We start from the raw sequence: 12,986 nt of genomic DNA, 5'->3' as shown, positions 1-12,986 counted from the left end.
CCTCCTCCTTACTAGACCCCCCGACCCCTTTTATAACCGGAAGGTTGTTCGTGTCCTCCTTCGTGAATACCGAACCAAAGTACTTGTTCAATTGGTCCGTCATTTCTTTGTTCCCCGTTATGACTTCCCCTGATTCTGACTGCAGGGGACCTACGTTTGTCTTTACTAACCTTTTTCTCTTTACATATCTATAGAAACTTTTGCAATCCGTCTTAATGTTCCCTGCAAGCTTCTTCTCATACTCCATTTTCCCTGCCCTAATCAAACCCTTTGTCCGTGGGACATCGTTACTATGTTACTATGTTAATGATGCTTAAACCACACAAGTTGCTGTTGTAACTGTATCATTTTTAGTGTGCAACTGCACTGAATGGCACCAATTCCCACGGACCATAAAACTTCCAAGTTCAATTCTGAATTTGCTGATTTCTGCCAGGACTTTATAAGGGCACTCCAGCTGGCATCAGTTCTGCTGTTCCAAGGTGTATCCACTGTAAGAAATCATGAATCTGAAGAAATTGCAAATTATAAAAGAAGTAATGGTTTTATATAAGAAACACTTGTGCCAGCTCAGCTAACACAGAGAGCTACTGTCAAGACAGAAAAACAGGCCTTCAATCCTTGCTATGGCGTTAAGGGATTTACTAAGGAGCCTTAAAGTTAAACAAGCTGTCTCTCGAAAGGGCAACAAGACATTCAGGCAGAGATAAGGAAGAAAATGACTTCATCGCTAGCCTTTCCCCTGTGATTGGATAACGGAATGGGTAAAAGATGATTGATACAAGGTATCCAACGGCCTCCCGAAATAAGGTATAAAAACGGGCAACCAAGAGAAACAGGCAGACTGAGGAGATAGTTTCCTCAAAGTGGACCTCATGCTGACTTTGGCCTTGGTCAAACTCAAATCTCTTGAGGTGGACCCCCCCATGCGGGCTTCGCCACCAGCTCGGGATCTGTTCCTAGACCACCCGTTCTGCCTTAATATCCATCTGTTCCAGGGCCGTAGATCATTCTCATCTGTCACGGGTTATATGTCGACTACATCTATCTTAATCGCATGTAGTATCTGATTATGCTTAGAACTGCTGCCCTTTAATAAAATGCCTTACAACTCCTAAGACCCTTTGGGTAATCTGTGTGCGACTTGTGATCCAATTCTTACACCTTGCTAAGAAGAGATTGTACATGTGGATTTTGGGTGAGGGCAAAATTAAGTATGGTGTGACGCCGCCCCCCCCCACCCCATGTTAAAATCGCCTGGTATAGCTCACCCTTTTGATCCATGCATGAAAAATGGCCGTTTAGATGAGATGAACATTATATTGCAAAATTCAGGGCCTTCAGAAGATGGGAGAATGTTTTTAAAACACACGGGTGCATTAATTCTCAGTGCTAAATTGAAACCTTAGTAATGATACTAGACAGAAGAATGAGAACATGCAGATTGTGAAGAAGAATCTTGTCATTGCTTAACCTGTATTTCTTGAATGTGAACACAGTTTGCATAAAATAGGAGAATAAGACAAAGGAGAAAAGAGTCAAAAATAACAATTGCAATATCTAAGAAATAAATAAAATATCCAGCAGTTGTTCACTGATGTCACACCCATATCAATAGATTAATCAATGGGTATCGATTAGAAATATACTCCAGACATTAAACACAAATGAAAGCTCTTCAGCCAATCAAACCCATTCTCTCTCTTCCAGTCACACACTATTATTTTCTCTACCCAGCTCATTGCTATGTAAATACTTTCTGATCCCAAAGGCAATCGCATAAAGCACCAGAGTATTCATTTATCCTCACCATTTCCACTACTTACTGCTGTGCCTCTGGGTTGCAATATCCAGACAACATTACCCTGCCCCCAATACATCCCAACAACTGGGGGCCATTGTGTGCCATCTCAGTCTATTGCGATCCTTTAAACCTTGACTGATATAACTATTTACATAACTAAAAGACTTAATTCAAGTCAGGAAGTGCTGGCGGTGCGGGATAGATATGCCAGCATTTTAGGGGGAGGAGGGACGGGTGGTTCTTGGGGTGGGGACCCTGCAAACCTGTTGGTCTAATTTATTTTCCTTCTCCCAGGCTCCTGCAGTCTGGTCTGCTTTGCCAATTATTCATGCTTTCATAGAATCATAGAAATCCACAGTGCAGAAGGAGGCCCACCGTGTCCACGCCGGCCGACAAAGAGCCACGCGGCCCTCGGTCAGCAGCCTTGAAGAAACCTTTTCATCTCTACGTCCCACTACCCCAGCTGGTCTGAGATTTGGCTACCACTCAGAAGGTTGCAGGATTCAGCCCCACTCCAAACAGTCTCGATGAGTGGAGAACAGAGCTCTGAATCGTGGGTTGGCATCCAGTCGGATACTCATGTCTGGTGGGTATGGGTACCCATCATATGGGTTGTGGAAGCCCATAAAACGCTTGTGCCGCACACAGCTATCCTATTGGCTGGTATAAAGATGGTTACAGCCATGGTAGAAGTGTTCAGATTGCAGTCTGTCAAAATGTTAATCAAGCCTGTCAATGCTTCCATTACTTCACAATATTCACCAAGGTAGAAGTGTGATGATATGAAAACAGCAACCACCCCAGTTACTCACACATTCTTTGTCTTTTAAATATCTTTAATTTCTCTCATTATGTCCCCTGGTGACAATATTGTTAATATTACCAGCCATTTAACCACCTTCTGTTTTACACATAAGGACATTGTTGGTCATTATATTTCTTTGCGTCTGTGTGTTTTTCCCTCGCCTTCCCTTTATTCTGTTCCTTTTTAAATATTGTATTGTCTTCAAGTTTTTATGTAGCATCCACTTGATCAGTGAACTTGCCTGTTCTCTCTGTAGATGGGCTAAATGGGGCAATTTCTCAAGCACCAATGGATTCCCAGTGCATTAAAGCAGGACTGATTGATTTTTACTCAATGGGAACAATTTGATAAATAGGACAATTTTGTTTCCACCGTGGTGTCCCAATTAATAGACTTTTGCTACCAATGTGCCCTGAAAATTATTATACTCTGAGCAGACAGAAACAGTCACATCTATCCCCACTTCATTACGAAAATTAGAACATCACTCATTTCCTAATTGGTAATGAAATGTCTAATTAGTAAAGACATCTAATTATCTGAAGAAATTCTATTTTTCCCTAAAAGCTCTATTCCAGTATTAAAGAGAATATACATTCATTATGAGCTTTGAAAATTTGCCAACCTTCTATGACCCTTGAGGAAAACTTGTACTCACAGAACACTGTCCAGAAGAAATTTAAAAATTGTCAACTGATCTTTCAAAATTCCCCTTCACTTTCAGGATTTTTTCATTAAACCATTGCTGCTGATTAATTGTAAAACATCTTAGCTTAATTCAAAATCTCAGTCAAAAAAAGTCTTTAACATAACTCTGGTGCTCGTTTCCAATAACACTGGGAGAGAAATTAAATCCTCCGTCGCCTCCTCATACACCACCCCACACCTACACAAATCCCCTCTGCAACCCCCCTTAATCCCCACTCCAAATCCCCTCCGCATCAGCCCAGCCTCCCTCCATTTCCCCTCTCCGCACCCCAACTTCACCCCCACTCCATCACCCTTCCACAATCCCCACCACCACTCCACACACCCCGCATTCCCCAGGCCCCCTCCATCCCCTTCTGCACCCCACAAGCCCCTCCGCATTTCTCTCCATACTCCAGCACACCCCTCCACACCACCCGCCCCACCCCTCCCTCCACACGCCACCTTCACCCCCCACTCCATCCCCGCTCTGCACCCCTACCACCATTCCGCACCCTCCCCTCCGTGTCCCCCCCCCACACCGCCCCTCCACGTCCCACTCCGCACCACCCCAACCCCCCTCAAACACCCTCCGCAGTCCTGCACAACCCTCTCCGCACTCCACTCCGCACCCCTCTACTCCCCCCTCCACACCCCCCATTCCTCATACCCCTCCCCACTTTGCTCAGCTCCGTCTCTGCTTCCCCACCCCAGCCCACTCCGCACCTCCCTCCTCATCCCCTCTCCACAAACCTTCCTCATCCCGCTCCTTATCATCCCCCCTCCACAATCCCTCCTCACCCCCCCACCACATCCCAAGCCGCACCTCCCTACCACAGCCCCCTCAGCACTCCCCTCCTCACAACCCCTCCACCCACTCCCCGCACCCTACCCCTCCACATAGATCCCTCCCCCATTCCTTTATCCAGTTGCTGTAGTGTGAACAGCCGATACATCATCAAACACTGTGCTGTACTTTAAGAGCACAAGAACAGAAACATGAGAAGGTAAAACTGAGAACCATTAAGCTCATCTTTTCATTTTGGTTTATATGGAAGAGTTGCTCAGAATATTTTCCATTTCTCTCCTACCTCATCCTTCTGCTCCCTATTTAATCAGGAATCTCTCTTCCTCTGTTTTGAATTTAATGACTCATGAACACATTCCCTGCTCTAGGAAGACATCTAATTTGAGCATTCATTTTAAAATCTACCCAACTCAAACTTTCTCAGATTATAATAAAGTACCTTAGGATTCCTCTGCCTCCACTGCAATAACTCCCTGGATGTCTTTAAAATTATTTTAAAATGGCTGCATACTACAATGGGCCTTGAAATTAAGCTGTGTGAATATTAGCATACAAATACAAGTTTGTATACAACTTTTTTGTCTGGTATTTTAACAGAGTCATTAAAACATTACAATAGCTATTAAAAAGCAGACGAGGGAATGTCATACACGTGTTAAAATGTTCATACACTAATTTTCCACAGTGCATAATTTCAAGATCATGATTTTTAAAATACGTCTATAATCTAAGGCATACTGCTATCTGTAAAAATATTCTTCACAACATCAAATTAAAGAAGAATCACTCCTAGTTCCACTGATGGTCCAGTGAATGACTGATGTACAGGTTGAACCTCCCTTTTCCGGCACTCTCGGGACCTGACCTGTGCCGGATAAGGGATCTTGCCGGAGGAGTGGAGGTCACGTGTTCTATCGTCTTTTACAACTGCCAGCCCCCAGCCCCAGCCAGCCAGCCCCGATACCGATTTCCCTGACCCCGCGATCCATGTCCCCCACCCCCAACACAATCACCAAGACTCATTGAAAGTAATGAAGACATATTTTCTTTTTGTTTGGCAGAGCGCCGAGGGCAGTGGGGAGGGGAGGATTGGCCAGCCTGAGGACACAGCACTCCGGCCCGACTCCGGAGGCAGCGCCGAGGACAGTGTGGAGGGATGGGGAGGAGCGGCCAGACCTCCGGCCCCACCCCAGAGGGAGCGCCAACGACAGCAGGAAATAAAATAACTTATCAAACTTCTATTTATAATTTAATTCAAAATATAATTATTAGTAGTACAGGTTGAACTTCTCTTCCACCGCCCCCCCGCCCCCCCACCACCACGGACTGGAATATCCACCCTCAAGGCCACTTAGGCAATCAGTGCCTTCAGAATTGGACCAAGGAAGGAGTCTCCGTCTTCAGGAGAACCGAGAATATTGGTGAGTATGAAAATAATGTATCTGCGCGTGCGCCAACCGGTGGCCGGGAATGGTGCCGAACAAGGGGTGGTGTCGGATAAGGGAGTCCTGGATAAGAGAGGTTCAACCTGTACCCGGTGCAGTACAGAGCCATACTGAACAGGAATGTCTCAGAATTCAATTTCTGATCTATGCTCGACTGTTGATCTCAACTGAGGTAGTTTTAGCAGTAATAAATTGCCCAAAGAACCATGGTTCGGCGAAAGGTAAAATCAGCAGGATTCCTGCTCCCAAGGCCAGTAGCCAGCGACTCCTGCTGAAAAATGGGAGCATAGATGTCTATTGATGACAGGATCAAGCTCAGTTCTGATGCTCCCCTTGACCAAACAGCTTACAGACAACAAGGTCTAAATTCACACAATAAGCAGAGTGAGTTTAGCTAATTACCGTAGGGTTACCAGTGCCTGTAAAACCATACTATTACACCAGTCACCATTTTGTTGACATTAACAGTTAGTTGCTTTACATTAATGCAGTATTAAATAAAGGTTGTCAGATGGATTGCATGACTGACTTGTTAAAAACATAGGACATAGTTCAAGTCTGCTTGTTTATAAATTCTGAGGATTGCAACATGTTTTTTTTTTAAACATAGAAGGCAGTTTCTGAGGAGCTGATGAACCCTTTACTGCCAATAGATTCTATTAACAAGGTATCCGTTGCCAAGACTGCCAGCACTTTGCACTGTCAGTCCAATGAGGTGACGACTTAAGTGACACTGTAGTTCACAGATCAATGCAAAGCTAGTTGATCATTACTTCTGCATCCCGTTTAAAGCCTTGGATGCTTGCAGTCACCTCTGTGCACCACTGATGCATCTAGTTTCTGCAGTCAGAGGAAAATACCATGGCCACTTCAGAGCATTTTGGAAAATTTCAGGTTTTCCCAAAGTTTGAACAACCTCGAAACATTCAAACAAAATGTTGACTTATAAGTATTTAGCGCTCATCATCATCATCATCATAGGCAGTCCCTCGAAATTGAGGAAGACTTGCTTCCACTCTAAAAGTGAGTTCTCAGGTGGCTGAACAGTCCAATACGGGAATTACAGTCTCTGTCACAGGTGGGACAAATAGACGTTGAAGGAAAGGGAGGGTGGGGAGCCGCACGCTCCTTCCTTTGCCTGCACTTGCTTTCTGCATGCTCTTGGCGCCGAAACTTGAGGTGCTCTATTTAGCACTATGCATAAGTGTGAGCAAAGCTCTTCGTATAGGTGGGCCTTCAGTTCTGATGAGGGCTAAATAACTAAATCGGACTTCAGATTAAACCAGTCATTTTAATGTTGAAAAATTTTGCCATTATAAAACTCTAAAATAATCCTATTAAATGTCCTCTAAGTGCCACCTCCATAGTATTTTCTGTTTTATTATGTTACATAACGATGACTTGAACAAAATAGTTTACATCATATCACTGATGCAGCCTGAGCAATAGAGTGACATTAACTGGTCATGCTTAAGTGTACTTGATATATTTATTCCCAAAATTTAAAAAAAATGAATATTCCATTGGCCATTTTAATCCTTTACCACGGTACAAAACATAATAACTACTCTGAAATTTAGATGGAAATCGGCATTAGCAAATATAAAATAACACCCAAAACATGGAAAAGTTCATAATATAAAATAAATAGTTACTAACCATGCATGAACAGATATGATCTAAAACAAGATGACTTGCAGCTTACACTTTATCTAAGCAATAATAGCACAAAATGCACAAATATAATCACAGCAAAAATAAACAGGGGAAGGTCACCGTGATCAATACTGGAGACATGACTTCATAGAATACAATTAGTACTCATGAATGGAGCATAATAATAGTTATTTCCTCCAGCTATGTGGTGTATCCCTGTGGTGTTGAGTTCATGCATGACATGCATCACTTGTTTCTAATTAGACAGTTCTGTACAATACATTCATGCGTTCGTGCAACTTTACAACTGTAAAACCTAGATGCTGTAATCTACTTCCTCATTTTTTATATTCTTTTTACAATTTCCCCATGTCTCCAAATGACAACAAATCTTCTTTATATTTTGCTTTTATACAACTGATTAATTGTCATTTACATTCGGAATATCAACATGAAAAGAGCACTGAAAAGCACATTACCGCCTGTGCTTTCTTCCGAAACAGCAGGAGAAAAAGTGTTAGTTCTAAAAGTTATATGCACTTCTGTAGCGTGTGCGCCTTCTATTTCCATTAGAAAGCTGAGTTCAACATTCTGTTGCAGAATTTTAGCAGAAGCCTATATTATCATTATTTACATCAGGAGCGTCTAACCAGCAGTGTCACGTCCTCATCTCCAGATAATGCGCTGTTTTAAATCACACGCTATATTTTCAGTACTTCATTTCATGAAGTCTAGTCTGAAAGGGAGTGTGTAACACAATCGTATACTCTATGAGGTCCCTCTGCATGGTAAGGCCCATTGTGCCAGTAAGAGTCGCATACTGTTTGCAAGGAGTTAATTTCTGAAGCAGAGGAATTGGTATCCCTTTTTCTCGATCGCTTACGATTTCTCAAGATAAACACCAGCATGCCAACAACTGTAAAGGCAGATGTAACAAAGACAAGTAAAAGGCCGGGTACCAGCACTGAAATAGAGACTCTGCTGGTCTCCAAGTAGGGATTCACATGAGTCCCTGTCTCTGCTGATATGGTAATGTTACCGGATGAGGAAAACGTTACATGGATTTTTGCGTACAACTCCGGACACATCAGTTCATTGCTTATGGACTTAAAATCTCTGTCCCAAAATTCTTCAGGAGATGCACATTTTAATTCGCTCACAACAACATCAGTGCCCATCCTCTCAACCCACTGCTTGAAAGCTATGATGTTACATGAACAGTCCCATGGATTCCCATGAAGGTCGATTTGCACAACTGAAGTTAGCTGATCCAAAACACCAGTGACTGGGAGATACATAAAATAATTGGTGTGTAAACTTAGCTTGGAGAGGGAGACAGAAGAAAACACATCTACAGGCAAAGACTTCAATAGATTGTTATGTAAAAACAATTCTCTCAGATTTGGCATCCAGTCAAATGTGCCTGGTAGGATTAACTGAATTAAATTGAACTCCAAGTTCAGGTACTCTGTATTCTGCAGCCCTACAAACATATCGGGGATGAGAATTTCCAAGTTATTGTTATCCAGATACAGCCAACGCACATCAGTGAGATTATGAAACGTGTTGTTTTCTATTAACTTTATGGCATTATTTCCCAAGTCCAACAAAGTCAAACTGCTGTAGTCCAGGAAATGAGTTTTCCTTATGATTCCTATATTGTTCTGACTTAAGAACAGTTCCTGTGCTTTTAATGGTTTGGGCTGGAGGTCAGCTATACTCTCAAGCTTTCTGCCTCTGCAGTTAACCTCAAGACCAGATTCAGGGCTATTGATCAAACAGCTACAAGCTGTTGGGCATCCAGCTAATAAATGGGGACTACTGCTGCCATTAGGTACAACGGCATTGGCCGACGGTCTTATCCTCTGTTGCCAGTTTCCGCGTGGCTTCGATACTCCTGTGTGCACTGATGTTGACGTTGGTGACCTGGGATGCTGAATGGCAGGAGTTGGAGGCAGCCCTGATGCCCCTTGAGCAGGTGGAACCACAAGACTTAAATCATTATCAATCTTCCAAGGGCATAAATCGTACTCGGATGTTTCATTCAGGTCGTTTCCTTGTAATCGCATGGGTGCCTCACAAACTACTCTTCCAATCAAGGCTGAATAGGAGATGTGCTCTAGCCATTCTTTAAGGGAAAAACAATATATATATTGGAGACGTTCCTGATATGTTGCTATAATGTTAGCCACCACCATATATATTACAAAAATATCTTATCAAAATTACTGTGCAAAGTATTAACATAAAGGGTTCACATTAAACTCCAAAATCAATTGTGATTATAATTAGCACAATTTCATCCTGTTAAAATATGCTGATGCAATAGAATGGAGGCATTCAGAACCTGCTGCAACATTTCATCACCGCGACTCTCGATTTTGCCAACTCTTTGATGGCAAACAGTAAAAGTAACAAAGCAGGGAAGTGAAAATTATCAATGGGACAACAAGCAGGATGTTACAGCCAAGCGAGCGAAAAACCACCCCCATATGACTGCATCTTGAGAATGTGCGCTGTGTGGTGATACTGAGCACCCTGGCTACAAGAGACATTTTGAAAAGAAGTACACAACTGAGAAAAAAAAACTGCATGTTGCGAGCTACAGCTGTATACCCTCCTGAACCTCTTTTCTGCTTCTCAAGCCATTCTGTGTGAAAAATGCACCCAGTCAGTTAAGGCACTTCTGTGCTGTGAACTCGAGCTTGCTTCAGACTTGGCACAGATCGTCAGAATTTTAATGCACCCTCCCCCCCCACCCTAGCTGCCACCAATGAGTACAGACCGACCACTGCTAGTTATCTTGTTTGGAATAGTTTGAGATTTCAAGCACCGTTTTTACCCAACTCCGCCACCCAGCGGTCGCAATCAGTAATTATTGTTAGCCGTCCCTTTGTTTTTATATCCCCGCATGCTTTCATCCCAAGGCTTTCATCTCTTGCACCTCACCTTTCAGGGGCAGCAGATCGCAAGTGCAGTCCCAGGGGTTGTCCTCCAGCAGGATCTCAGCCACCCCGGGGATCAGCTCCAAAATCCCTTCGTAAGGCAGCGTTTTGAGCCGGTTGCCCCGCAGGTCGAGGTGGTTGATGGGCACACTGTGGAAGAGGTCTGCCGGCAGGGAGGTGATGAGGTTGTCGTTGAGGATCAGCACCTCCAGCTCGTTGAGGTCGCGGAAAGCGCCCGGGTCGATGTCGCGCAGCAGGTTGAAATCCGCCTGCAGGTACTCCATGTCGTCCAGTCCCAGGAAGGTGTGCCTCCTGAACGCCTTGATCTTGTTGTTGTTGATGTGCAGCCGCTTCACCAGTTGCAGCCCCAGGAAAGCCCCCGGGATGATGTCGTGCAAGCCGTTGTACTCCAGCTGCAGGGTGATCGCGCTGTAAAAGTTGGCGAACTCGTTGGGGAAGAGTTTGGTCAGCGCGTTGCTTTGCAGGAAGAGTTGGGAGAAGCGGGAGGTGGGCGCGCTGTAGTGCTGCATGTCCGAGATGCCTCTCCTCTCGCAGTCGATGTGCAGCACGCCTTCCACCTCGGTGCAAGTGCACATCTTCTCGCACAGGTCCGTGGTGTTGGCCCAAGCCAAAGCCAGAATGATCTGCACCAGCGCAAAGCAAGGCAGCATTTTCACACACTGACACCCGCCTCCCATCTCATGCCATGAATTGTTTTCCGCTGAATTTTTATTAAAACATAAATAAATATATATATTGCACGCACGCACACCGGCAAATCCGAGTTGCTTTGTCAATCCAGACAGAAGTGTGTCGGTCGGCGCCACACTATGCAAAGCCCCGGTGGTTTTCGAAAAAGGACAGACATTGCAAGAACTGCAGAAAGAAGAAGTACAACATCAGGCATCGCAATCCATTAAGGTCCACTGTGCGCTCGCTTCCTTACCGCCGTCCCCCGCAGACTACAAGGGAATATATCATCCAGATTCACTCAGTTGCACTTGGCACCTGATCCCATGTCCCAGACGTTTCGCTGGCCGCTGAGCCCAACGTGTCGGAGCAAGAGAAATTCTGCAATCTCTGCATATTCCGCCAGCCTCGCTGCCTTGCTCTGTGTGTGTTGAGTGTGTGTGTTTGGAGGGGCAGCGCTCAGCCGCTCTGATCCTTCCAGTTTGGTGCCCGCTGCAGGAACTCTGTCGCGCCGAGGTGGCCACACAAAACAAAATAAATCCCGTCTGATCAGGGACTCGGTGGAAGAAAAATTAAGTGGCGCAGCCGGCCAAATGTTGGCATCAAAGCGGTCGCTCCGTTGCAGCCCCAAAACAGACTCACTCGGGAGCAGGAATATTTCTCCCCGCGTCTTTTTATCTTCTTCCTTTCCGACCTCTCTGCTGGCAAAGTAGATTTGGACTGTGTGTGTGTTTATACCCACAGCTTGGATTGAATTACAGAGGCGAGGCGTCAACAGAATATCAGTAAAGGGTAATTATATCTCTTGTGTGTTTGTTGCAGAAAAAAACCCTCGGATCTTGTCTCTCCCTCTCTTCCTCCTCCTCCTCTCTCTGACACTCCAGCAATGTTCTGAATCAGAAGGGGGTGTTTGATTAAAAGACTCCCAGAGACTTACCACGTTTGTGTTATGTGCGCCTGCACATTGCACTGAAGGCATGCACGCAATTGTATTCTTTACGTACAACACCCAGGCGTGTGTCAGTCCCAGATAAACTGGACGTAACATTTAAAAAAAGGGGAATGACGCTGGTTTAGCAACTTTTCCAGCGGGAGAGCCGGGTTGCAAATTCAGCTAACTTCACTTTACAGCTATTTTTTTTTGCAATTTTTTTTTTGGGGGGGCGAGGGGTTCACGATTTGAAATGAATGCATAATTGACACGTCCGGTCTTTGAGAGAATCGCAATGCAATAGTTAAAAGCGCCGGGAAACAGCGGCGGTCGCCTTTAATGCACTGCACAAACGCGCAAATAATTTCTATGCACGGCCACAGCGAGAAGGGCGCTAGCTCAGGCTGGTTGCGGGACACAGCCAGATGCTCATTTTGGTGTGTGTTGGTTCTTGTATAATATTGGAAGGATCCCCCACGCCCGTGCTTTCTGTAAAAGCTGAATGACACGCTGCACTCCCAAATAAATTGGTTTAACTCACATTTTGGCAAATGGCAACAGCTGCCGCGTTTCATTGCAAACCGAACAGTGAAAGATTACGAAAATGGCAGCAAAACAGTGCAGAAGCAACTATTGCAACGTTATCATAAAGGGTGTGCACAGAACCATCGGATAGCTGTATTTTCTGGTGCAATTTGCAAAGTGACGTTATAGAATGAGAAAAAAAATAATAATGAACTTATCTCCCCTCCCCTTCCCCAAGTTAAATCCGACCTATTTAATGCTGTCATTTTTAGTGTGGTCAAACGTGATTTGGAGTTCTACTATTTTAATCTTTGTAATCTGAGGGGAAAATGGAATCGGTTTTCATTGCTAATGTTTTTTTTCATTGTGTGAAGAAACAATCAGATCGGAATCTTTATGACAGAATAGATTCTGCCATGAATGATACCGATTGCAACATGGAAAGATAACTACGGTGGAACGCGAAGATTATATTTAATAATCCAAACTGGGTCTACCAGGAGGCGTTTATACGAACACTCTGATGTTCAGGTACTGTCAATGCAGGACTGAAAAAAATGATATTGCTTGCTGGAAATGAGTGCATATAAATTATATTTAATCAGAACTGTACAGTGTATAATGTGGCATTAGCAGCAACAACAACCAGTTTAAACATTGAAGCGTTGACATTCCTTTGCAGTAGTCCCT

The 12,986-nt window shown here is 44.2% G+C and overlaps 1 protein-coding gene across 1 annotated transcript; it reads right to left on the bottom strand.

Annotated features, from left to right (window-relative positions):
- Nucleotides 1-6,863: 6,863 nt before the first annotated feature.
- LOC139274692 (SLIT and NTRK-like protein 1) lies at nucleotides 6,864-11,707 on the bottom strand. The gene is made up of 2 exons (XM_070891367.1): nucleotides 10,155-11,707; nucleotides 6,864-9,333 (listed from the first exon to the last, which is right to left on the bottom strand). Exons 1-2 carry the CDS (start codon nucleotides 10,846-10,848, stop codon nucleotides 7,937-7,939), a joined length of 2,091 nt encoding a protein of 696 aa, XP_070747468.1. The 5' UTR covers nucleotides 10,849-11,707; the 3' UTR covers nucleotides 6,864-7,936.
- Between the last annotated feature and the right edge of the window lie 1,279 nt (nucleotides 11,708-12,986).

Source organism: Pristiophorus japonicus, chromosome 10, assembly GCF_044704955.1.
Source record: "Pristiophorus japonicus isolate sPriJap1 chromosome 10, sPriJap1.hap1, whole genome shotgun sequence".
NCBI classification, from domain to species: domain Eukaryota; kingdom Metazoa; phylum Chordata; class Chondrichthyes; family Pristiophoridae; genus Pristiophorus; species Pristiophorus japonicus.
Note: the sequence above shows the minus strand (reverse complement) of the source record. Positions and strands in the feature narration are given on the sequence as shown.